Source organism: Mya arenaria, chromosome 10 (genome assembly GCF_026914265.1).
Source record: "Mya arenaria isolate MELC-2E11 chromosome 10, ASM2691426v1".
NCBI classification, from domain to species: domain Eukaryota; kingdom Metazoa; phylum Mollusca; class Bivalvia; order Myida; family Myidae; genus Mya; species Mya arenaria.
In genome coordinates this window covers 43936493-43963373 of record NC_069131.1, presented here as the reverse complement: position 1 = coordinate 43963373, position 26881 = coordinate 43936493, and the positions used below count along the sequence as shown (strand labels likewise).

General features: G+C 37.2%; 1 protein-coding gene across 1 annotated transcript; it reads left to right on the top strand.

The window, feature by feature from the left end:
- Positions 1 to 1378: 1378 nt before the first annotated feature.
- Positions 1379 to 23066, top strand: LOC128204728 (solute carrier family 23 member 1-like). The gene is made up of 6 exons (XM_052906131.1): positions 1379 to 1654; positions 3699 to 3865; positions 11174 to 11373; positions 15690 to 15916; positions 16379 to 16753; positions 21051 to 23066. Exons 1-6 carry the CDS (start codon positions 1379 to 1381, stop codon positions 22728 to 22730), a joined length of 2925 nt encoding a protein of 974 aa, XP_052762091.1. The 3' UTR covers positions 22731 to 23066.
- Positions 23067 to 26881: the final 3815 nt, after the last annotated feature.

Genomic DNA, 26881 nt, shown 5'->3' with positions numbered 1-26881 from the left:
TACATGGTGACAGTGAACGTGTCGATTGCTGTGCTTGGACACTTATGGTTCATGGTGACAGTGAACGTGTCGATGGCTGTGCTTGGACACTTGTGGTACATGGTGACAGTGAACGTGTCAATGGCTATGCTTGGACACTTGTGGTACATGGTGACAGTGAACGTGTCGATGACTGTGCTTGGACACATATGGTACATGGTGACAGTAAACGTGCCGATGGCTGTCCATGGTGACAGTGAACGTGTCGATGGCTGTGCTTGGACACATGTGGTACATGGTGAAAGTAAACATGTCGATGACTTTGCTTGGACACATGTGGTACATGGTGACAATGAACGTGTCGATGGCTGTGCTTGGACACATGTGGCACATGGTGACAGTAAACGTGTCGATGACTGTGCTTGAACACATGTGGTACATGTGACAGTGAACGTGTCGATGGCTGTGCTTGGCCACTTGTGGTACATGGTGACAGTGAACGTGTCGATGGCTGTGCTTGGCCACATGTGGTACATGGTGACAGTGAACGTGTCGATGGCTGTGCTTAGCCACATGTGGTACATGGTTACAGTCAACGTGTCGATGGCTGTGCTTGGCCACATGTGGTATATGGTTACAGTGAACGTGTCGATGGCTGTGCTTGGCCACATGTGGTATATGGTTACAGTGAACGTGTCGAAGGCTGTGCTTGGACACATGTGGTTCATGGTGACAGTGAACGTGTCGATGGCTGTGCTTGGCCACATGTGGTACATGTGACAGTGAACGTGTCGATGGCTGTGCTTGGCCACTTGTGGTACATGGTGACAGTGAACGTGTCGATGGCTGTGCTTGGACACATGTGGTTCATGGTGACAGTGAACGTGTCGATGGCTGTGCTTGCCCACTTGTGGTACATGGTGAGAGTGAACGTGTCGATGGCTGTGCTTGGACACATGTGGTACATGGTGACAGTGAACGTGTCGATGACTGTGCTTGGACACATGTGGTACATGGTGACAGTAAACGTGTCGATGGCTGTCCATGGTGACAGTGAACGTGTCGATGGCTGTGCTTGGACACATGTGGTACATGGTGAAAGTAAACATGTCGATGACTTTGCTTGGACACATGTGGTACATGGTGACAATGAACGTGTCGATGGCTGTGCTTGGACACATGTGGCACATGGTGACAGTAAACGTGTCGATGACTGTGCTTGAACACATGTGGTACATGTGACAGTGAACGTGTCGATGGCTGTGCTTGGCCACTTGTGGTACATGGTGACAGTGAACGTGTCGATGGCTGTGCTTGGCCACATGTGGCACATGGTGACAGTAAACGTGTCGATGACTGTGCTTGAACACATGTGGTACATGTGACAGTGAACGTGTCGATGGCTGTGCTTGGCCACTTGTGGTACATGGTGACAGTGAACGTGTCGATGGCTGTGCTTGGCCACATGTGGTACATGGTGACAGTGAACGTGTCGATGGCTGTGCTTAGCCACATGTGGTACATGGTTACAGTCAACGTGTCGATGGCTGTGCTTGGCCACATGTGGTATATGGTTACAGTGAACGTGTCGATGGCTGTGCTTGGCCACATGTGGTATATGGTTACAGTGAACGTGTCGAAGGCTGTGCTTGGACACATGTGGTTCATGGTGACAGTAAACGTGTCGATGGCTGTGCTTGGCCACATTTGGTACATGTGACAGTGAACGTGTCGATGGCTGTGCTTGGACACTTGTGGTACATGGTTACAGTGAACGTGTCGATAGATGTGCTTGGCCACATGTGGTACATGTGACAGTGAACATGTCGATGGCTGTGCTTGGACACATGTGGTACATGTGTCACGTGAACGTGTCGATGACTGTGCTTGGCCACTTGTGTTACATGGTGATCAATAATGTTTCAAAAGTTTGGTAATTAAAACCTGTGTTACTTATTAGGATTATATCTTTAGTGGCTCAAATGACATTTTAGTTTGAGGCAAATTTGCAAAAAAATCAGGAGAACTTTGTTTTTTAGGGTTGGGGAGTGTGTAATAACCCTTTCGTTATACAGGTTACTCACATAGATATTTACTGACATCCTTCTGTGCAACTGATATACAATTCTAAGATATATTTAAAGACAATGGTACTTTTAATAAATTGATACTTTAACGTACCACTTACCTTAGTCTGTCTAAAGTCCATCCAGTCCTTTTATTTCTGTTGCTATGTACATGGGGGGTCTCCACCCTCCTTACATATACGTGTTGAATGTATTTTGACTGTTAAATATAAATGTTCCATCATCTTCTTAATTAGATGAACCTTATGTATTCACAGTTGTCCTATAATCCACATTTATATTTTGAGCCACTTCGCTATTGCTTGATTTTATGTCTTGTCGTTGTATTTTTAATATTGCAAACAAACTGTCATGGCTGCCGGACCTCCAAGCGGGCACTGTGAGTACCGCCTTATCGGTCCCTCTGTTCTGTCAGGGCGGTCCTCCGGTCCTTCGGTGATTGGTAAGCATTTCACCGGTCCTCCGGTAGTTGGTCGGACGTTTCTTAGGTGCAGCCGCCATTGGTCAGTTTCGATCACGTGGGCATCTCCTGCTCTCTATATAAACAACGTTCCTTTCGGGATCAATAGCTTGGCTTTTGAAGTCTGATAGCTAAGTTTGGTAATAGATAACACCCGTATATCTGAGCTTGACTTTTGACGTCGGATAGCTCGGTTGGGTTTGAGAGTACCCGTAAATCTGATAGGTTTAGTAGTTTGAGCTTACGTAAATTCGATTGGTCTAGTAAGTTGACCTTACATAAATAGCAAGTTGTTTTAACGATGGATAATTAATTGTTACAAAATATAGAAAACGTGAGAGCCCATGCAACTTAAACGGTTATCTGATAGCTATACATGTGTTTGATGTTCATGATTCAAAGACACAAGAATACACTATAAACTCGGTGCTCCTTGTGTTTCCACATCACCCTGGCTTTAAAAAGTTTTGCCCTGACAATATAGGTCGTTGCAATATGATGTATATATATATATATATATGAGAGTACGACAAGTCATAGACTCAGAACTCATCACTCGTCACTCATCTTGGCTGTGTAATGCCTGATGTCCATCCGCCCAAAACACAAGGATATGAAGATTAGCTCTAGCCATAAATGCACACAAATAAACGAATTCCCCAGTTTATTACAATATGTCATTTAAATTTAATTTTAAGCAAATACTTGCAAGATGGCATTCTTGTACATATGCTTTCCTTAACAACAAACCCAACTGGCTGTGAAATTAACGAAGCATGTCAAGATTGATTAGCTCCAGGTTTTACTTAATTAGGCGGTCGCTACGTTAGTTTTGTGAAGAATGCACGACGGCAGTGTTAACAAGATTGATGCAAAAGAGACAACTTAATGGGAATGCCTTTATAAACTTTACAAGAAAGTAGGCTTTGCTCAATCTTAAATGAAACACTGTTCACGGTGAATGAACATTGTACTTTTTGTATTTAGTTTCAACAAGCTAAAACATATAACAGCGTGATCGTGTGCATACCGCACTGAGTGAGAAACTGGAGGAAACAGTACGCGTGTTAGTGTGCATACCGCACTGAGAGAGAAACTGGAGGAAACAGTACGCGTGTTTTGACTTTGCAAGTTAAAAATAAGAATAAACTTATAATATATTTCGTTTTAAGCAACAACGAAGAACATACCACACATATATCATGGATAGTTCTGCAGAACCAGACATAGATATGGCGGCTGACAACACGGAGTCACCGGAAGGATTGAAAGACGTGAAGAGGGACCAGCAAGCTCTCCGGCCACGAGTAATCTACTCGGTGCAAGATATACCACCGCTGTATTTGTGCTTGATTCTTGGATTTCAGGTAATGTATTTAATGCTCTGATGTTTGTCTGTGGGATGTTTAATTGCTCTTTAATGCATTTACACTACTGATTAGCGATACAACACTAAATTGTTCAAATGTTCTTTTATGTAAATCATTTATGTTTAAAAAATGCACTTTTGTAAGCAGAATATACCTTTTGACTACAACTAGCAAAATTAAACACATATTATTTCATTTAGAGCTTATAAATGTGTTTCCTGGGAATGAAGACACAAAAACGAAGGTGCGCTTCAAAGTGTGCTCCAAAGTGCGCCCTCTATAACGTCAAATCCTTGCAAAACAGCGTTTAATTGTTTTTTAAAGACAGGGTGGAAAGAAAACAAGCTAAAAACTGAATAAGTTATGGAAATGATCCCTTGCAGAAAGTGGCTGAAATCCCATGGCTATACATACAAAATTGACATACTTAACTCTTTATACGTTTATAGACATTGGAAAGACATGAGTTGCTGCGTAAATGCCAACATCCATAACAGTCAGCAATCTCCATAGAATTCTGCCGTGTCAAATGATTTAATTTTTTACAGAATGGTTAATTCAACTTATATCATTCACTTATTTATCCCCATATGCATGTTCTTTTCAATTTGGGGTTCTTGAAATATAGAAATATCAATTTAAGCAGAACAATAATTAAGTGATTTGAGCAATTTTGAAACTTTTAACATTTCGTTTATCGCTCGTTTATCAATTTTAGCTACCAGTCGCCATATTTTTGAGTGAATATCAGTTCGTAAGTGTATCATAAATTAAAAAGGTAAACCTCCATCTAATTTGGAGGTGTACGTTCTAAAAACAGAGGTGCACCTCAATTTTTTAAAATACAAAATAGAGGTGTACCTCTATGTTTAGAGGTGCGTCTATTTCTTTTGTAGGTGTACATTGAACATGTTTTTGATTACCCCAAGTAAAGAGATGAACTTGAATATAAAAACCGGCACCTCTAAATGTAGAGGTACACCTCTACTTTGGGGATAGCAGGGCGGATCCAGGATTTGGCGTAAGAGCGGGCGTTACTTCGGTGCGTTACCTTTTGATTTGCCCCCTTCCTCACAACCGAAATTTATTTGGTTTAAAGTGTTGGCAGGGGTGGTTAAGGGGTACTCCCCGAATATTTTTTTATTCATTTCTAGTCCGAAATGGTGTTTTAGGCGTATTTTATTACTTTATTTTTCCTATGTAATAATAAAAAGAAAACTTAGATGAGTTTAGGTGGGGGATATGCACTCCCTCCCCCCTGGACCCGCTAGTGGATAGGGTTACTGGTATACTTCACTATATATATGCTCTCTAACAATACCATATAATAGATGACATGCATCTGATTTGTTAAATCTGACTAATTAACATGACTAATTAATAGCAGCAACTTTATTATCCCTTTTTAAAAGTGAAGTATGCGCAGCGGTATGTATTAAACACAATATTATATAACATATAAATAGTAAAATGTATGACAAGGTAAAATGATTTGACCTTTATAACATTGTGACATTGAACCTAGATCTAGTGTTCTTAAAACAACACATATATTTACTTGTAAATCTAGTCATGATGCGAATTATAAAAACTGTGTGACAAAACGTGTCTGGGTGTCACCTTTGGCATAGACACAAAATAATTGAGTATTATACGAAAGACCAGTAGGGACATTTAGAAATCAAAATATCAAGAATTTATTATTTAAACTTCAAGAAATCACGGTTTCACGAATTCAACTCCGCGAGTTCATATCTACAACATTAAGATTTAATGATTTCGTGAAGTTGAAATCGTGAATCTTGGAATATGTTTGAACTTGAAATGTCACCACAGTCCTTTCGTAGTGTTGCCATGCAATACAAAGTCCCCTACTGGCTTACATAATCATCTGAATATTCATTTTCTAAGTTCAGATGTCGGATATCATGATCTCATTGTTTAACCATAGAATATGGGTTTTAAATGTTGTCGCAATAAGATTAAAGTTTCATCCAAGTTTCATGGAAAGGTAGGACATATGGAACGGAAAAAAGCGTTAATGCTCAACCACATTTTGGGGGACGTTATGCCATATGAGGACCCCAACATTAAAATAACGTTGTATAATAGTTGGATTTGAAAGTGTTTTAGACGTCATATTTCAACGTCGGGCAACGACCATAATCAAATATTTACACCTCAACTTCCATTCCTTAAATGAACTGCCTTTCGGCAATTGCGTTCATCAATCGATGAACGCAACATCTTCGGGTATGTTCGGATCATAGCATAACAATACACATGAAAGCTATTGATCTTGTTATTGGTTGTATTGTGTCAGCAGGTCCCGTAAAATATAGATCAACATTTTAGAAAGTGTTAGTTTATTTTATTTGAAATATATTGGTGCCAGAAGTGTTTCAATTTTTACGTTTTAAAGTGATTTCAAGCGGTTGATCTTTTCCCGCGTTATTGTGACGTCATTGAAAAAGTGTTTCCGGTTATAGTCGGGTCGTTCTATTTACAGAATGGGTAAGAACGGATTACTGAATGAAATGAAGTAGTTTTTAACAATTCTTGAAAGAAATAATGAACTATTGGTGTAAATATAAGGAATGAATTGCGGGACTCCACACACATTGACCAACACGATTGCGTTCATACCCCGATAATGACATCAACCCCGCAATTCATTCCTTAAATATTTACACCTCAAATGAACAGCTTTTCGACATCTTCGGATATGTTCGGATCGCAATTAATCGCATAACAATATACATGAAAACTATTGATCTTGTTTTTGTTTGTATTGTGTCAGCAGGTCCCCTAAAATATAAATCAACATTTAAGAAAGTGTCAATTTATTATATTTTAAATGTATTGTTGCCCTATTGTTTCAATTTTACGTTTAAAAGTGATTTCAAGTGGTTGATCTTTTCCCGCGTTATTGTGGCGTATTTTGAAAAAAAAATGACCGGTTTCCGGTTACAGTCGGGTCGTTCTAAGGATTACTGAAAGGTTTTCTTAAATGAAATGAAGTATTTTTTTACAATTCTTGAATGAAATATGAGCTATTGGTGTAAATATAAGGAATGAATTGCGGGGTGGATGTCATTATCGGGGATATGACTCCACGCGTACTTTGACCAGCCCAATTGCGTTCATACCCCAATAATGACATCAACCTCGCAATTAATTCCTTAAATCATAATATATTTTATATCCAACGCGAGTCTTATACATGTCAATTTAAACCAACATGCCAATTTAATGATATTTCAACGTTGAAAACCACCTGTTTGGTTTGATTAATAATCAAATTTCAATATCTTAAATTAGCAAGTAACTTAAGTGTTACATTATACCTTACATATATGTTCCCCTTCTTTGTGTATGTACAGTTGATCGGTCCGTATATCAATGTATTTTAATATAAATCCAGTTTTTATGACGTTAGCGGTCCATGTCATGTTTTTGGCCGGTGTAACGTTGTAAAGTGACCCCCATAGAATAATGACCCCCCGGTCATTATTTTATATAAAATAATGACCATTTTCTATAAAATACTGACTCCCCTTATAAAATAATGACCCCCCGATTTTATCTGTAAAATATTGACCCCCCCCCCCCCCCACTTAGCCTGTTACTAACATATCTATATCAATTCAAGTCACTGTCGTGTTTCTATGGCTTTTATATTTGTTGTTGTTGTTTTTGCTTCTGGAGCCGCTGCATGTTACTGCTGCAGAAGCTGCTGTGTCTACATCTATTGAAATGAAATATAAAATTGCTTCCATTTGAATTTCATTTAAATTATCATCAATGTAATACAATATACATAAGTCGCTTTAACGTAGCTGTATATGATTCAACTTCAAAGACAACATTGTTCTACTTCATCTGACGTTAGATAGCCTTTGTTCATACCGTGGAGGCATTGCTTAAAACGAATGTGTTAAAAATGCAAGGCTTTGAGGAGCTATTTAAGCAGTCACTGTTCGTGCCATGACTTACATCAAAGTCCATGATGTCACTGAGCGGTGTTTTTTATGTTTTATGCAGACTGCATCATTTCTAAAAATAGTTCCTTTGATTTACCTCAGAAAAGCCGCTCGTTCAACATCAAAGAAAACGACAGCGACACCGAAAGCAGTTCTACGTAAACGCGTGTATATATAAAGGTCTGTGGTAAGCAGTCAGTCCAACCTTGCAGCATGGACGAGAAAGATTACACAGATGTTGTAGAGTTTGTAAAAAATGGGAAGTATCCCGTTTCTGTAAAAGACAAGAACAAAAAGAGGAATTTTCGTAGAAAGTGCAAACCTTTTATTTTTGATGACGGGTTGTATTATAAGAAAACCAGCTCATCAAAACGTTTGCAAGTTGTTAAGAAAGGGAAGACAGATGACATCATTCAGAGCATGCATGCATCAGATCACGGAGGACATTTGGGAGTTTCAAAAACGTAAGTTTGATATAATGATTTCATTATCATGACCAAAAAGGAACTTGTGATTCCTGTGAGCCTGTGTTAGATATGACATTTAAGATTATTTAAATTAGTACGAAAGCTGAATAACAAAAGCGTCAAAACGTGACTGAACTCGTAATAACGAGATAAATATCTCGTAAAAACGACTAAGTATCTCGTTATAACGAGACAACTATCTTGTTATTAGACTTGTACGGATTATGACGGACACGGACACTGAGAGCGAACAACCGACAGGCAGGGGATACTCTCAAAGTTATTTCATGCTTTAAAACAGTCATGTATGTATAAATAAGGCGTATCAGATGAGTCGTTTTACAAACTAACATTAAGCTCTAGATCTTTGTATCAGTTATGATTAATTTTCGATTATAATAACTGTAAATATATTGTGAGAACAGTCCGAACGCAATATTTTGGTTTTCGCTGACAAAACCATTATACTGAAAAAGGTAAAGAATATATAACGGTACTTGATTTTAAAGTTTATAATATAGGTGAACAGGTCTTTGGATCATTCCATTATTAGATAAAACTGAAATAAAGTGTTTTGTCTATATATTGTCCGCTTTTCATGCCAATAGTAAATGATACTGGTTTATTTTGATATGCAGTGTGCAATATTAAAGTATAGTCCGTTTAAAAAAGCTGATTATGAGATACGAGTTTATTGTCAATAAATAGGGGTGTAATGATCGGATGACTCCAGGTAAATGTTATTGTTTTGATAAGTATTTTATTTACTTGATGCATTAGCATATTCACTTTAATTTAATTGTCCTCTAAAATGCTCTGTACTTAATGAAATTACAGATATTAATTTCTCATATAGAGTCGCTGGCCCAGTGGTATCGTTCAGATCTATGACGATAGCGGTTGTGGGTTCGAACCTCAAGTGAGGAAGTTTTTTTTATGCCCCCCCCCCCCCCCCACAAAGTGGGAGGCATATAGTGATTGCACTGTCTGTCCGTTCGTCCGTTCGTTCGTTCGTCCGTCCGTCCGTCCCGTTTCGTGTCTTCGTCATAACTTCTTAACTGTTGAATGGATTCGAATCAAACTTCACAGAATTGTAAAGCACCATGAGAAGGTGTGTCGCGTCCAACTCTCAGTTCCCCAGGTCCAAGGTCAAGGTCACACTTAAAGGTCAAAGTTCAAATCTTTCGTGTCTTGGCCATAACTTCTTTACTATTGAATGGATTTGAATCAAACTTCACAGAATTGTAAAGCACCATGAGACGGTGTGTCGCATCCAACTCTCGGGTCCCCCAGGTCCAAGGTCAAGGTCACACTTAAAGGTCAAAGTTCAATTTTTTCGTGTCTCAGCCATAACTTCTTTACTATTGAATGGATTTGAATCAAACTTCACAGAATTGCAAATTTTGAGTTCAAACATTTCAAGGTCAAGGTCATCCTTCAAGGTCAAAGGTCAAATTAAGGTCAATGTGCTAGGGGGGCATTTGTCTCTTACAGTGACAGCTCTTGTTATTTCATTTTTGGAAAGAATTACATAGTTTGTATTTAGTAATGTTATGTAAAAATCTAAATCACGAGAACCTCACTTATCTCGATTTTGCATGTATAATTCAAATAAGGTCCGAGTACACATAATAAGTAGACAGTATCCTCCAAGTAAACTATAAGAATGCCAGGAAAGTATTTGAATTCCGCCGAAAAGGAAAAGGTTGTATCTGTGCACTTATGAGGATCGAACCCATGATCATAACATGTGTAGTGTTCCGCATTCTTCCATTATACCACTACGCCACAGTCATTGAAAGTTGCTTATGTAAACTCAAAACTAATTCTAATAATTCTATCGTCATTTAGAACATTTAGAACAACATGTATTGGATTTCAACTTGTCTCAGGTGCATCCATGGCTAGCTTTATTTTTAGTAATGATACTACAGTGAAACTTGTAATAGGTGACTTTCCGTGAGACCTTAACAAAAAGGTCACGTATGACTGGGAGTCTTTTAATTCAGGTCCACTAACGTCAAGTGTTTCAATTTATTATTTGTTCTTGTAAATCCTGATGCCTGTCTTTTTCTTGGATTATGGTATTTAAATTGATATAAGATATTCCCTATTTAGAATATGTATACGTATTTGCATTATTATTTGTCTAATTCCTTTTTACTTGTTTTGCAAGCCATTTTGTCTGCCGTGATATCATATTACTGCACATCGGTTGAGTTTTCAAATCCCGCGTTTATTCATCGGGTAATGGATAGGTTTATATGAGATTATATTTCCATCATATTTTATTATTGTTTGGTAATACTAAAAGGAGCAGGGATTTTGAAATTTCGAAATTTTAATTAGGTTGGTAGCTCCAATTCGATTTTCTCACAAGAAAAGTTGTTCGTACGGATTATATAAAATGAACTCGTGCATCCACAGATCGTCCAATTTTGGACATATTAGAAGTTATGGTTAAATTGACTTAACTCAGATAATAAAAGAGAAAAATAAACATTTTTGCCATAGCACACAGTAAAGTTAACACGCTGGTAAGAAATCCAAGATCCGAAGCGCTATATGTTAATGACTGAAAAATGCATGAAATTCGTTTAATTAAGCCATATTATCATCACGGGGTGCAAACATTACGGTCGTTTGTGGCGTCAGACAGGGAGTCTTTTAATTCAGTCAGTGACTTTATATAGATTTTTTTACGTCAGGCGGTCGTAAACAGGGTCGTATACGGCAGGAAGTTGTCTAAATCAGTGAGTCGCTAAGGCAAGGTTGACTGTATTTTGGTAACTTATCTGGACTAATAGTTATGTTTGCTTTGTTTCAGATGGGAAAAGATTTCGACTAGGTTTTACTGGAAAGGATGTTTCGAAGATGTACACACGTTTATACAGAACTGCGACAACTGTCAAAGAAAGGTGAACCTGAAGAAAGCAAAGAAGCCACTGCGACCTATCACAGTTCCCGCCGAGGCTTTCAAGCAAGTGGGCATGGACCTTATAGGTCCTCTAGAAACCTCTTATCAGGGTAAGTTTTGTCTGTCGGTTTGTTGGGCTGCTTTGGTAGACCCTGGTGACTTTGACTCGTAGACAATATATGTCGGGGCATTGTGGTGCCGCATAGCGGTGTTGCTGCATAAAGATGGTCAAACAAAATTATGCGGCGATTTTCAACGCATGCAGAGGGCATGTTTAGGCGGCAGAAAGGCCCCCTTTCGCCGCATAAAGAAACCCATTAAAACATAAACGATAATTACTAGTTACTTCTATGAAGTTTCAACCAGACCAGGATCTAGTTTTATGTACTCACTCTCTCTTCCTCTGAAAAAGTCTTAAGTTCCGAAGGTCATTCCATCTTAAGTGGGGGCATATTTTATTCACTATACATTATATAGGGAAAAAAATTGTGAACGCAACTTCTCCTACACCGCTTGGTGGATTTTGTTCAAACTTTCACAGATGATCAACCTTAATGTGTAGATGATCGTAAAGACAGGAATTTTGGCTGTGATTGGTTTTAGCAAAATTATGGCCTTTTGATGTTTTATTCACTATACATTATATATGGAAAAAAAATTGTGAACGCAACTCCTCCTACACCGCTTGGGGGATTTTGTTCAAACTTTCACAGATGATCAACCTTAATATGTTGATGATCGTACAGACAGGAATTTTTGCTGCGTTTAGTCTTAGCAGAATTATGGCCCTTTGTTGTTTTATTCACTATACATTATATAAGGAAATATTTGTGAAGTAATAATTTTGGTATTAATATACTTATTAATTTCATATTTGAACACAACAAAGCTTTGAACTGGACCTTCAAAAAATTAATATGAAGATAACCTTGGCCTCTGAATGACCTTGACCTTCAAATTTAAAGCCTCATAAGGCCTTTGTGTTTGGAGTGGCTGCCACTATTTTTGTGACTAAAGTATACTAAAGAAATTATATATTTTTCAAGTTAAATTATATAAGAAATAACTGTTTTCTTAAAGCTTTTTAACAGATTTGTATATCCAATAAGCATTATAAGGAAAACAAAATATTTTATTACCTCCCTTAATTCTTTTTACTATATGTTTACATGTAGGATAATTAAAAGTGAGTGTTTCTTTACGTTTTATTGTTGACATTCCCTATTTAGACAAATGTTAAACCCATTTTTAACATAAAAATAAAAGCCTTATGGGACTTTAAAGTTTGAAATTTCCCAAAAGTGACTAAAACTTTGCTATTTATTTATTAGTTTTCTTCATGCTTGAGCACAACAACCTTTTTAAGACAAACTTAATATGCGCTAAAGATCAAATGATATAACATGTTACTAAGCATCATGTAGGGGTGCACCAGTGTCCTATGGACACATATCTAGTTGTTTTATGCGTGGCATGTCGCCGCATAAAGGTGGTCACCCTCTATATGCGTTGAAAATCACCGCATAAACGAGTCCGACCACCTTTATGCGGCAACACCGCTATGCGGCACCACAGGGCATAATAATGTTATGACCCCCGTAATAATACTATGACTGGGGGTCATAATACTATGACCGGGGGTCATAATACTATGACCGGGGGTCATAATACTGTGACCGGGGGTCATAATACTATGACCGGGGGGTCATAATACTGTGACCGGGGGTCATAATATTACGACTCCTCCACACATAGGAAAATGAGTCTCACACAAACCACTATATGAGGGTTATTTTCTGTGTGAGGCAGAGTCATAATATTGTGCCCCCGGTCATAAACTGTGACTGGGGGTCATAATTTTACATCTCCCCTACACATAGAAAACGCCCTTCACATAGTACCAACGGTTGCACTGCTCATTTTTAGTCACTATTATGCATAAAAGTAATGATGCGACTCATATTTCTATAAGGATCAGTTTGCTAAGTTACAATATACTTATATTGATAAAATCACCATGTCCAGTCTTCACGTGGTTTGACGGTGAAGTTAATGCTAAATGATGGTGGAAAACAACCTACTGGGTATTTCACCTCTGTACCACCGTACTCATTTGAAACGTTGTAATACATTGTAGTCAGTTTAACTTGAGATTTTTAGTTACTGGAGCGGTAGAGACGTATCGGTAATGCACCTGTTGAGTGGTGGTAAACTGAAATAGATTTTACGCAGTTTACGATTAGTTACAAGCAAAGCGACCGCCCATGTGAAACAGGGCCATGTGCGAAAGCAACTGCATTTCTTTTTAAGCACTGTAAATATATGTCGTATTTTTACGGGAAAACCATAGTTTATTAAATTAAATTTTGATAGTTCTGTATTTTTACGGGAAAACCATAGTTTATTAAATTAAATTTTGATAGTTCTGTAACTTAAACGCCGTCGACGGTTGCCAGCTGATATGTCAATGTACCAGCTGTTTATGACCTGTCAGTCAAATATGATCAGGCTTATTAGTCCCCTACGAGGACTATAGGAATGCCCTCCGTCAGTCTGTCCGTCCGTCCGTCTGTCCGTCCGTCCGTCCGAAAATCTGGATCCCGCGATATCTTCAAAATACTTAAAAAAAATTCATGAAACTTGGAATAGTGATAAAGGGCAATATGGAGATTATGCACGTCTTTTTATTTATTTATTTTTTTCGTTTTTGCGTCCGTCTGTCTGTCTGCTTTAAAAAACATTCAACACATCTTTAACCTAACTGGATTCCACTATATCTCCAAAAGTACATTGAATTTTTTTATGGAACTCCCCTACCGGTGTAACCGAGATAGGATTGCCCTCCGTCCGTCTGTCCCGTCTGTCCGTCCGTCCAAATTTTGTTTCCGGGCTATTTCTTGAAGACTATTGGCCAGATTTCAATTATTTTTTTTAAGAGTTATAGCATTTGACTAGCAATTTGCAATTTTCAAGCGAAATGAATGGGGGATTTTTTTCTTAAAGTAGTTTGTATAGAACATATCAACTGTAAACTTGAGAAAGATATTATTAAGAAACAGAGTAGTGCTTTTTTATTTTCCTTCCATTTTTGTCGAGCCCACCTTCGGTGAACTCGACCCTTAGTCGCCAGGTTTTGATGTTCGCTATATGTGCGTGCATGTGTCCGTCCTGATTTTTACGGACCATAACTCCAATTTGAATGAAAATGGAGGAATTTCTGTAAAAACTTCACACAAGTGATCACCTCCATGAGTTCTAGTTCTGCGCGCATGAACTGGGTTTATGGGTCAAAGGTAAAGGTCTTCTTAGAGATCACTGATAAATGCTTGTGCAGGGCATATCTGGTAACTGCATGAAGAGATTTTTTTTACTATAACTTCACACAAATGTTAACTACCATGAGATCTAGTGTCGCACGCATCAACCAGGTCTCCAGTTAAAGGTAAAGATAACAGAGGTCATTAGAAGTGCTTTTCTAGAGGATATCCTATATGCATGAGGGAATTTTTATGCAACATCTTAAAACTGCGATGCTGGCCCGTAGACATGCAGAATGAAATTCTAGTTTCTATGCAAACTCAAACTTGAAAAGAAACATCTATCGGCTGGGGATATACTAGTATTGTCTTTGACAATGCATCGTTGATTAAAATAAGTATTGTAAAATGCTTACATTTATACATTTCAGGAAACAAGTACATTGTCGTTATAACAGAATATTTGACAAAATGGGTAGAGGCAGAAGGGATTCCAGACAAGTCATCTGAAACTGTACTATCAGTATTCACAAAGTTTGTCACGACACATGGTTGCCCCAGCGTATTAATAACGGATCAGGGGAGAGAATTCTGCAACGACTTGAATGAAAAGTTTTGCAAGCAGTTTGGGATAGAACATAGAATTGCATCAGCATATCACCCACAAACAGGAGGACATACTGAAAGATTTAACAGGACTTTGTGCGATATGCTTGTGCACAGTGTAGATTTGTCGCAGAAAAATTGGGACATTAAGTTACCATACGTACTGTTTGCCTATAGAACGTCTAAACATGAGTCGACGAAACAAACACCATTCTATCTTGTGTTTGGAAGGCACGCACGCTTACCAATAGAACTAGACTTAGCAATGCAATCGGATGATAACCAAGACTCTGAATTGTCACTAAAGGAAAGAATAGACTCGTTCATTAAACTGTCGTGCAACAGAAAAGAAGCATCGTCCAATATTAAAACGGCACAATCGAAGCAGAAGAAATATTACGATTCTTCACTACCTAAAGACGATACAGCAGGTTTTGAAGTCGGCGACCAAGTCCTTCTTCATAACACCAGAAAATTGACGAGAAAAGGAGGGAAATTGGGTCTAAAATGGAAAGGACCATTCAAAATAACAAAAGTAACTGGAAAAGGCACTTATTTCCTAGAAGGAATGAAAACAAGTGTAAGTGGGAACAGACTGAATCGCTATAGGCAGAGTAATGACGATGCTGCTACAGATAACACAGAAAAGCGACCAACTGAAGGTCCAAAAGATGACCACAGTCTAATAAACAAAGAAACAGGAACCCAAGCAAACGAGAAAGCGTTTGAAAGACCTGCAAAAAGAAACGATAAATCTGACGACTGCAATCTCCCTCCAAAAAAGAGAAGAGTATCGCGAGAAGATGTTGCAACACAACCTACCAATTCTACAGAATCTACTAATCAAGAACCCCAACCATTTCAATTCAGACCATCTAATCAAGAATGGCAGGAACAAATCTCGAGTGTATTTAAGTCGGCAGTCAAAAACACGTATGCATCCGGTCCAGACAAATATATACGACGAGACGCCAAACCTACTAAAACTGTAAACATGCGTGGGGATGGCAATTGTTTGTTTAGAACATTCAGTTATTTAGTTTTTGGCGTACAAACACACCATAGCTTGATAAGGCAAGCGATTGTTGACTTCATGAAAGAAAACGAAACTCTAATGAAAGGCATTACACGTGATTCGGTTTCCAGATATCTAGACACGTCAATGATGGCCTCCGAAAACACTTGGGGAACAGAAGTGGAGATATTTGCTTTTGCAACTCTCACCAGAAGCGTTGTGTATGTTTATTCACAGTATGGCAGTAAGGAACAGTGGCGTTGGTTAGAATACAAACCGTTAGGCCTCATTGGTGGTAATTTAAGGGGTCGAGCAGTGTACATTCAGAATTCCAGCGACCATTTTGTCCCGGTGCTAGAGGTAGATGGCGAAGAGTTCTCAAGAAAGCCATACAAACGAATTCGGAACCACATTCCAGAAAGATACCACGCCCTTATAAGTGATGACATATTAGATGCTGCTTTAGTGAATTGTTACGCAGACGAAGCCTTGCTATTAAAACTTGACAAAAGTGTAAAGACTGTATATGTGAAGGCTTTTACTAACACGCCTTACAATGTAGAAGGGCTGCGTGGGTTATCTGACGAGGTGGATGCAAATATTTTCAATATAGTATGTGACTGGAGCGATGTCGAAAACATACTTAATTGATAAGTGACACGTGCAAGAATAAATCAACAACTCAGTGGAGAACGATACAATTTATGCTAAATTTGGTTTAACATATTGCATCTGATGAGCATAACAATGCGTGCTAAATATACCTTGTGTGATTTACTAACTAAAATAATAGCTTAAGATATAAACATATGTGACATGTAGTTTTACCAAAGCACAGGTCAACACCCTGGGACGTTTTGTTGGATTCGCCTCTATATTCCATACAGTTTTAAATAAAAAGTCCTTTCGTTTATGAAATTGTCCTTATTATATACCGAACAACACTCCCGAACCACGGATATATAGGATCTCACATGAGTTGTCATATGATATAAGATTTTATTAAACGAGCTCAAGAAAATGTTACATAGCGAGCCTCGGGCGAGCTTTATAACATTTTCTTGAACGAGTTTAATAAAATATTATATTTTTTGACAACGAATGTGAGATTCGTTTTATCACATGACTTAAAACATAAAAATAAAACATATAAAATAAACCCTTTTTAACGCTATGAGTACGCACGCTTTTCACGCCTTTTTTCTATATGGAATGTATTGGCGGAAATGAGTCACGTCAAAGTTATATTACACGTGTTAAATATAAAGAAATTCGTAATGATTATATTACATGAAAAACAAGCGATGTCATGTGATAAAATCAGATCTAGCAAATTCAACGATAATGCTACCAAGACCCGTATCTATATTCACACAAAAGTAAAAACACTCTAGAGGCCACATTTTTATATGAATCTTTATAAAATTTGGTCAGAATGCTAGTTAATTCGAGTGAGTTTAAAACTGAGTCATATTAGGTCAAAATTAGAAGTATGTCCGTCCGTCTGTCCGTTTGTCCGTCCGTCCGTCTGTCTGTCTGTCTTCCGGTAATGTCAAACACCCCCGGGGACGTAGACATGGTTGCGCGTCAAAATCGCAAGAAGGTTTAAAGAGTAGTTTAAAAAGATTTAAAAGAATGTTTAAAAGGGTTAACTAGAAATACATTCTGCATGCCCACGGGCAGATGTCGAGCCCGCTTTGTAGGTTTAAATTTTCACAGAAAGATTCATAATGGACATTTGTGAAGATGAAAGAATGATAATGACCTTGACCTTTGATATTGTGACCCCAAAAACAATAGGGGTCATTTACTCAATATGGGTGATCATCCTATCAGGTTTGGCAGCTGAAGGTTGAACAATAATTAAGTTATTGAGCGGAAACCGTTTTCAGTTTTAAGGTCTATGTAACCTTGAACTTGTTATTTGACATTTGACCTCTAAGTGTGACCTTGACCTTTGCCACAGAGACATAATTTTTTCGCGCGACACACCGCCTTGCCATGGAGAACATTTATGCCAAATTATATTAAAATCCCTCCATCCATATAGAAGTTATGCTCCGGACACGGATTTTGCGCCGACTCCAAGTGTGACCTTGACCTTTGACGAGCGGATCTGGGTGGTGTGCGCGACACGTCTTCTAATTAAGGTTAAAATATATCTCAAGTTAATGTTAAATTCCTTCAAAAAATGAGCGAGATATTTCGTCACGCAATCTGATTGGCACATACGAAATAAACAAGTCTCCGTGACGTCATATGGGCTGGCCACCGCTCTTCCGAATAACGGACGCGATCGTCGTGTTAATAAGATGCAATCGATTTTCTTAGAAGATAATCCAATAAATCGACTATTATTCTTTTGATATAAGTAGAAATAATATAAATGATAATATAAATATAAGAAATGAACGCCTTCTCGCTATAGTTCAACGGGTATATGAATACAACAAGTAGCGTGCATAGTTAACGTAAACCCCTTCGGGGTTTACGAACTATGCACGAGACTTGTTGTATTCATATAATCGTGAACCGACGCGAGAAGGCGTTCATTTCTTAAATATAGCTGCACTGAACTGCTCAGGGGTAGGGAGGAGGGCAACAGTAAGTGGTAGGTTGTTCCAATGGTACACAGTCCTGGGGAAGAAAGAACATTTATGATAATAAGAGGTTGCTGTAATTAACCTGTAACTCAGATCTTTTGCATGAATTGCTTATCCTTTTTGTGCTAAATGATTTCTAAAACCACTTTTCGAATGGTCATGAAAAGAAAAAAGGGATAATATTTTTAAGTCATTCATCATTGCTAGTTCCATTAATCTGTGTGGGACGTTTAATCACTATACAACTTTGATGACTACGAAAATGATTCAAATCACTAACAAACACTTGTCACTTACAGTGCACTTACAGTGATTCTGCTTGTATAATTAATAATTATTTAATTTCAATCGCAGAGAGGTTTATATAGTTGACTCCTAATCCAGTTGCACAGATTCGATTCTTAGGCGAGGAAGCTATCGAAGTATGTTACATCAGATCAGGATTAGACGAGTTCTGGTAAGAAGTCCAACGATACTAGATTGAAATCCAGCCACCCTCGCCCCCTGAAAACTAGCTAGTTCTGTGATTATAAATATTTTTGATTGTTGATATTCAAACAGGCCGTAAATTACAACAAGTAGTTGCGTATTTTGTTGATGGAACGTTCCTATGCAGTCCATCGCCTATGTTTTAAATGATAAACTGAGCAGCGCACAGTTTGTATGCCTGTCACCCATACACGACCCTGGTAGGCGTCGAACTCACAACGGTGAGGGGCAAGTGATTCTCGGTCGGAGACTTTAACCATTTTTTCTTTCCACACAAATAGGCATCGGTAGTGGTAATCCCTGAAGCTTGGATCAATTCCATCTAACTGCGGTCAAAAAAAAACGTGCAGTATGGACGCATGCACGGACTGGTGCCATCTCTCCTCCGATGTCTATGGATGAAGATAATTATGTTGTGCAAGTGTACCTTAGATAGGTTAGGTCAAGGTTTGGATTGGGGGGGGGGTCCTTATTCTATAGGGGGTCACATTTCTACGTGAGGGGTCATTTTTCTACGTGTGAGGAGTCATAATATAATGACCCCCCAGTCATAATATAATGACCCCCCGGTCAATATTTTATATAAAATAATGACCGGGGGTCATTATTTTATATAAAATAATGACCGGGGGGTCATTATTCTATGGGGGTCACTTTACAACGTTACACCGGTCCTGACTTCGCCAAAAATATAATATGGACCACTGATGTCATAAAACTGGTGAGTACTGCTTGCAATTTTCACGACGACATTTGTTTCGCAAGTAAACATTATTAGATTTGTTCAATAAAACACATAAAAGCCGCTTTAAAAGTATTAAATGGTAAAAAGTGTTCGGTATAATATAAGAAATAATACACACTACTTCGGGCCATATGGCATTATAAGGACCGGCCAGTCAGCCCCCGTAGGTGAATGGGATGCACACAGTTATCCCAATAAAAAATATCCTGCATGTACACTATTATATTAGCGGAGCACATTTGACTGAAATGCAAAAGTCAATACACATAAAAGATGTAATTATAAAATATAATTACTTTTAGAGCGGGCCGGTAAGTTATATACAACTTCAGATTAAAAAGAAAAAAATGTAAGCATCGACTGTTATGGTAAGCTGTCTTAACGTTGACCGTAGATCGCTTTTATGTAAATGTTATTTAATTAACTTTGGAAATCTTTCTGATCATACCTTCTTGCAAGATGAGCTTATTTAACAAGTGTACGCTCGTACAGTACACACATGAAACATTAACTTCATATTTCTAATATCATAATACATGTACATACTGTTAACGACGTCTTGCCGATTGATAACACAATCAAAGAAATGTTATTTACCTAGAAGTTCTTGTTATGGCAAAATCAAAATCGCAGTGCTTACTTTCATTTTCACTTAACAAATACTGATATAGTACCGCTTAGAATTTAGATTAAGATGAAAAGCAAACATGATTAAATAGTCAAGCTTTATTTACAGATAAACGTTTGCTTTCTATCATTTTTTTATTTACCAATTGACTTTTTATCCAGTTAAAACGCTTGTGGTTTTATGAAAAGCTACATTATGTGAATGCGATGTTTTCATTTTTACATTGTAATGTTTAAAGTACAGCACAGAAACGCGTGCTTAACTTCAGCGGTATTCCCTTTAACTGTCTGAAACATAATGATTATTATTTTCATATTGTCAATTTTCTTCGTTAATGTTGCTAAATGTCTGGAGTCGTAAACGAGTGATACCATTTTATATACTACACCGAACTGGATTTCTAAATCTCTTTTTAAATGCAACACCTTTTTTCTCTCTTTGCAGCACTACGTAACGGCGGTGAGCGGCATCATTTCCACTCCTCTCATGTTACGGGACCATTTCTGTATGGACGACGATGACGTGGGTGTCAGCGAGCTCATCGGCACAATCCTGTTTGTTTCTGGCCTAGCAACCCTCCTCCAGAGCACCATTGGCATACGGTTACCAATCGTTCAGGGAAGCACGATAACGTTTGTAGTCCCGACCCTCGCCATCATGTCACAACCACAATGGAAATGTCCGTATACCGAGGCAAGAAAGACATATGGACAGAGTGTTAACTTTACAGACATTGGATTGCCACCAGTTGGCAGCGAAGGTCACAGAGAGATTTGGCAAAGCCGTGTGCGAGAAATTCAGGGGGCTATAATAATTGCTTCTATATTTCAAGTCGTTATAGGATTTTTCGGGATTATGACATACGCGATCAAGTTCATAGGCCCATTATCTATCATTCCTATAATCACGTTGACGGGCATTTCTCTGTTTCCGGTGGGGTCCAAAATGTCCTCTGGTCAATGGTGGATTGCTGTTATGACTATGCTCCTTATAACAATATTTAGTCAATATATGAAGGATTTTAAAGTTTGGACATTCTCATGTACTGCAGATGGTTGTAAAAGATCAGGACTTAACGTGTTTGGGTTATTTCCAATACTGTTGTCGATGATTATTTCAACTATAATTTGCTCCATTTTAACCGCAACAAACGTGTTACCTGACGATAAAGAGAAATGGGGTTATTTAGCGCGGACTGATACGAGTCTTGACGTGTTAAGTAAATCTAAATGGGTGAATTTCCCGTACCCAGGTCAATGGGGCACACCAACAATATCTACCGTCGGAGTGTTCGGTATGTTGTCGGGTGTACTTGCCGCAATGGTGGAATCAGTGGGAGACTACTTTGCATGCGCAAGATTATCTGGTGCTCCACCACCTCCTTTGCATGCTGTAAACAGAGGCATTTTCATCGAAGGCATATGCTGTGTTCTAACAGGAGCATGGGGCTCGGGAAACGGGACTACTTCTTTTAGCGAAAACATCGGTGTAATAGGTCTTACAAAAGTCGGAAGTCGACGTGTTGTTCAGATTGGAGGTCTTATGATGCTTATACTTGGATGTTTTGGTAAATTCGCCGCTCTGTTCCTAATTATCCCCAAACCTGTGCTAGGTGGAACATTTATGGTAACGTTTGCTATGGTCACAGCTGTTGGTCTATCAAATATGCAATACATCGATCTTAACAGCTCTAGAAACCTTTTTGTTGTAGGAGTTCCAATTTTCTTTGGCTTAAGCCTTTCACAATGGATCGCACAAAACGATAGCATCAAAACAGGAAATACTACCGTTGACCAACTATTTACCGTACTGCTCAGTACCGGTATGTTTGTTGGTGGCATATTAGGATTCATTTTGGATAATACAGTACCTGGTACGGATGAAGAACGAGGATTAAAAACGTGGAGACAAAACTTAAGTGATAAAGGTGAAGCTAGCGACTTAGAGGAAAGAAAGGTGTACGACTTGCCATTTATTGGCAACCACATACGGCGAGTGAACTGCTTAAAATACTTGCCAATAAGTCCGACATTCGTTGTGAATGAAACTGGTGTTACAAATAAAGCGCTAGTTGGAAACACGAACCAAGCATTTGACGGCAAATATGATACCACTCATTTATGACACGTCATCTTTGTACTGACGTGAATCAACGCTTAGCTAGAACAATATGAAAGCAGAGCAGGAACATATTAAATGAAATGTTGTACAACAACTAAATTTAATAAGTAAGATTTCACTGCCGTTTATTTTCAGGAATTGGTTCGTTCGTGTTGTCTTTTACATTAGGCAACTGCAAATAGACTATAGTGGAAACTTAACAATTAAACATGTGTGTCGCCATGTAGCTGTAAAACTCTCCATGCGTCCAAACTGGATTCTAATTAAGGATAACTTTGTGTACGTGTGCTTGTCTTCTTGGGTTCAGGTGCTTGAATCATTTGTACAAAAAGTAGCAACTTTGTGCTTATTAATTAAACAAACATTATGTATGTCGTTATTTATATCACTTTCAGATATTATGATCTGAATAGACCATTAAAAGTTGTCAAGCTGTACTTATTTCCAAGGGCGTCGATTAGTTGTTGCTGGAAAATCAATAGAACGAAAGAGATGTGAAATACCATATTACACTAGCTTTTAAATCAAATGAAGCCCTTGGTCCGTTAACGTTGGCGACGAAACATAAGAGCGGCTTTCTTTAAAACAACCGGTACTGAGTAGACACTTCCAGCCATTGTTATACTTTAAATCCTACATAACTGAACTGATGAAATATAACTAAACTTAATTTACATCTATACACACCATGCAACTTTTCACACTAATTTACACTGCGAGTCTTTTACAGAATCTAAGGACAGATGAAAGATTTTTTGTCTTGGACTGAGCTATTTTTTTGCGAAAATGCATGGAAACCAGTATTATAGGACTGCTGACTAAAAATTAGACCGCAGTTTTTCATATTAATATTCAAAAATTGATATTTTATGCATTTTTCTTTTAGCGTTATAAACATAAAACTAGTTTTCGAACGTAAATATGAACATCTGCGATCTGATCTTTTGTCAGCAGTCTTAAACCACTGGTTTACAGGTATTTACTCAAAAATTAGCTCATTCCATGATAATTTTTTTTATTTCATCTGTCCTTATAATATGTTGTCAAGAAATGGATTTGCTGTCCGTAAAACACCGATGTAAAATATATTTTATAAAGAAATTTTAGCCCGACAAAAAATATTCGCTTCCTCTTGATCGTGACCGGTCGCCAGTCAGACGCGGTGGTTATTTGCCAGGCAAAAGCACTGTGTTTGAAAAGTTCTACATATTAACGCGCATAACTGTCGTAAGCTTTCACGGTAGGAACGACATGATCCATGTACTCAACGCTTAGCGTATACTGCTCAAAATTATCATATAAATGGAAGATATTAGGCAAGAACGCACCTGATATGAACCTTATGTGTATGGAACATTTTCCACATATCTCCTAAAGTGTCGCTTGTTTCTATCTCTTATAAAAACGTTAAAACCTATGTTTACGTTCATTCAAATAATGATACAAGAAAGACCATTGATGCAAAGCATCAAAGGGCGCCGTTTAATAGTTTATGCATTTGTTATATGTTGAAAAACAAGGAATGTCAAGGCCAACAAGCATATTACAATGCATCGAACCGCATCCATGAAATTCTCAAAATATTTGTAGTATTCTGCTTAACAACATAGGCTAAAGCATTGAAATTGTAGAGTTTCAAGTTGAACATTTCATTATGGGTGTGGTACATTAATGAACACGACAGAATTAGGGTGCTTCAATACCATGAGTATTTTTAAAGTAATGCTCTGGTCAAGAAAAAGAGGCAAAGGGCAATAATTCTGTAATAAGCTGAAATACAGCTATAGTCATTGTGCACTGCACTTCCTCTTGTTGTGCTTTACCATTGAATGATGTTTAATGAAATTCCAAAAAGTAGTTTTCTTGTTATGCTACGGACAGGAAAAGGAACAAAGGAAATAACTCTTGCAATTCGCTGAAATAGAGTTATTGTTGTACACTGCAGTTTTAATCATTTAGGGGGAGGGGGCAAAGTCACCATGCTGGAATGACAACTTGAAGGGAAGAATAAGTTTCTTGATTATATGGGGAATTCATCATGAAAAAGTGACATGAAATAACCATTTTTGTAGTACTTTAATAAACATTATCATTTCGTATGAAAGTTACAAACATAAATAGAACATAATTATTGAACTGTTATATAAAAAGAGAACATTGTTTACTAGATGAAATGCATTTATAACATGGCATGCCTTGTTTTAAGCTGTTTAATAATACTAAAATGTATGAAATTGGACAAATTGCATAAAAACTGGTCAATGGAGTTATTATGTTAACTTCTCCATTTACATGGTAAAGAAGAGTTGAAAATGGATGTTTTTAGTTCATAGTGATATTAACACAAAAATAGCATGTGTCTTATAGGACAATGGCAAATTTTTCAAATATGATAAAAATAATGCATACAAACTGAATATGTATCAGACTATGCATGAAAGAAATAACTGTTTCTATTTTTCACAAAGGTTTTGAAATACAACAATGCACATATAAGCATAAATAGGCCAAATATGCACAAAATAATAGTAAACAATGTGTGAAAGTGATACTGAACACTTAAAATAATTTCTTTGTGTATTAAATGAATATATACCAGAAAAGCAATACTAAATCCAAAATGTGTAATAACATGAGCACCCCTTAATGAATATCTTCATAACAAATCAGAGTACATGTAAACAATAATCATTTATAGTATCAAATGTGTCTACTTTAAAGTGTGTTTTCATTTGCATTAAATTAATATATACCAGAAAAGCAATTATAAAAATCCTTAAATTTATAAGAAACTGAAGACAACAAAGAATAACACCCATTTATGAATATCTCCAAAACAAATCAGAGGTCACCTAAACAATAATCATTCATACAATTAGTATCAAATGTGTCTAGTTTTTGTGTGTCTGTTCATTATCTTTAAATGAGCATCTTTAAAGTGAAACTCTTATTTGAAATCAATACATATAACAGGGCTTCCATTAAGAATTTGAAACTGGAAGTATAAACTTTCTGTCCATCAATTTTGGAAGTTTTACACTGAAATGTGGAAGTTAAAATCTCCCGAATACAATATCTTTTTCCACTATTTTTCAATTAGAATGTTGAAAATCAAGTAATTTGTAACTTTAACTTGCCAAATTCAAAGACTTATATTATAATAAATCATTTTATTTTATTTTATCATAAGACTGATTGAAATTGTGACCATAAAAGTAATATTGACACAAGGTTTGAATATTTTGAACTTCCAAGCTTTCTACTTTGGTGGTTTTCTTCAAAATTATGGAAGTTTTTGTACTTCCTAGAAATCAATTTTGAAAGTTTTAACCCATTTCTAAGGAGTAATATACTTCCTTTAATGGAAGCCCTGCATATAATTGTATTTATAACACACATCAAATTGACTGATAAAACATTAACTACTTACTAAATAATGCATTTACTGAAATATTGTTTACTGATTTATAACAAGCTTGTGACTCTGTTTATAATAGCAGAAGGCATGACACATATTAAATGATTGGTGATTGCTAAAAGATTTACTGTGGTCTTCTATAGTATCACAAGGCAGAAATACCATGTTTTATGTTCATTCTTATTAGCAAACTGAACTCAAAATCCTTCATTAGAAACATTGTTGTTGACATCTATCAACCCATTTTGAAAAATCAAAACAATAATATTAATTGTGATAAGTCTTGTTTGGGAGTAAGAGTGCATCTTTAAAAATAGTGTGTGTTTTTTTCACTTTATATGAAATATGTACCAATTCAATTTGACAAATCAGACAAAAAATTTAAGTTAGGAAATAGAAGTAGTAATTGTACATAATACAAAACAACAACAAAATTGGCAAAGTTCAATATAACAGGAAATCTATTTGAAAACAAAAATTATTAAAGGCCATAATTATTTAAACTGAATTAAGGTATTTAAGTTATACACACTTTAATAAAAGCTTTCACTGACAACATAGTTATTATCAAAGTACACTATGGGACTTTTATCCAAATTTTGAAGATATTTTACCGTGAATTAAAGTTATTTAAGTTTCATTACACCCAACCCCAAACTCCAAGGGCTACAAAGAGCGAAAATTAAATATTTTGTCTATATTTGATTTTTGTTTCACATTATCAGAGCTTATGAAA

Coding starts and splice junctions, on each gene's coding strand:
- LOC128204728 (XM_052906131.1), top strand. CDS start 1,379: ATGGCTGTGCTTGGCCACTTGTGGTACATGGTGACAGTGAACGTGTCG. Junction 11,374..15,689: donor TCTAGAAACCTCTTATCAGG/GTAAGTTTTGTC, acceptor CTTATTTCCTAG/AAGGAATGAAAACAAGTGTA. Junction 16,754..21,050: donor ATGCAAATATTTTCAATATA/GTATGTGACTGG, acceptor CTCTCTTTGCAG/CACTACGTAACGGCGGTGAG.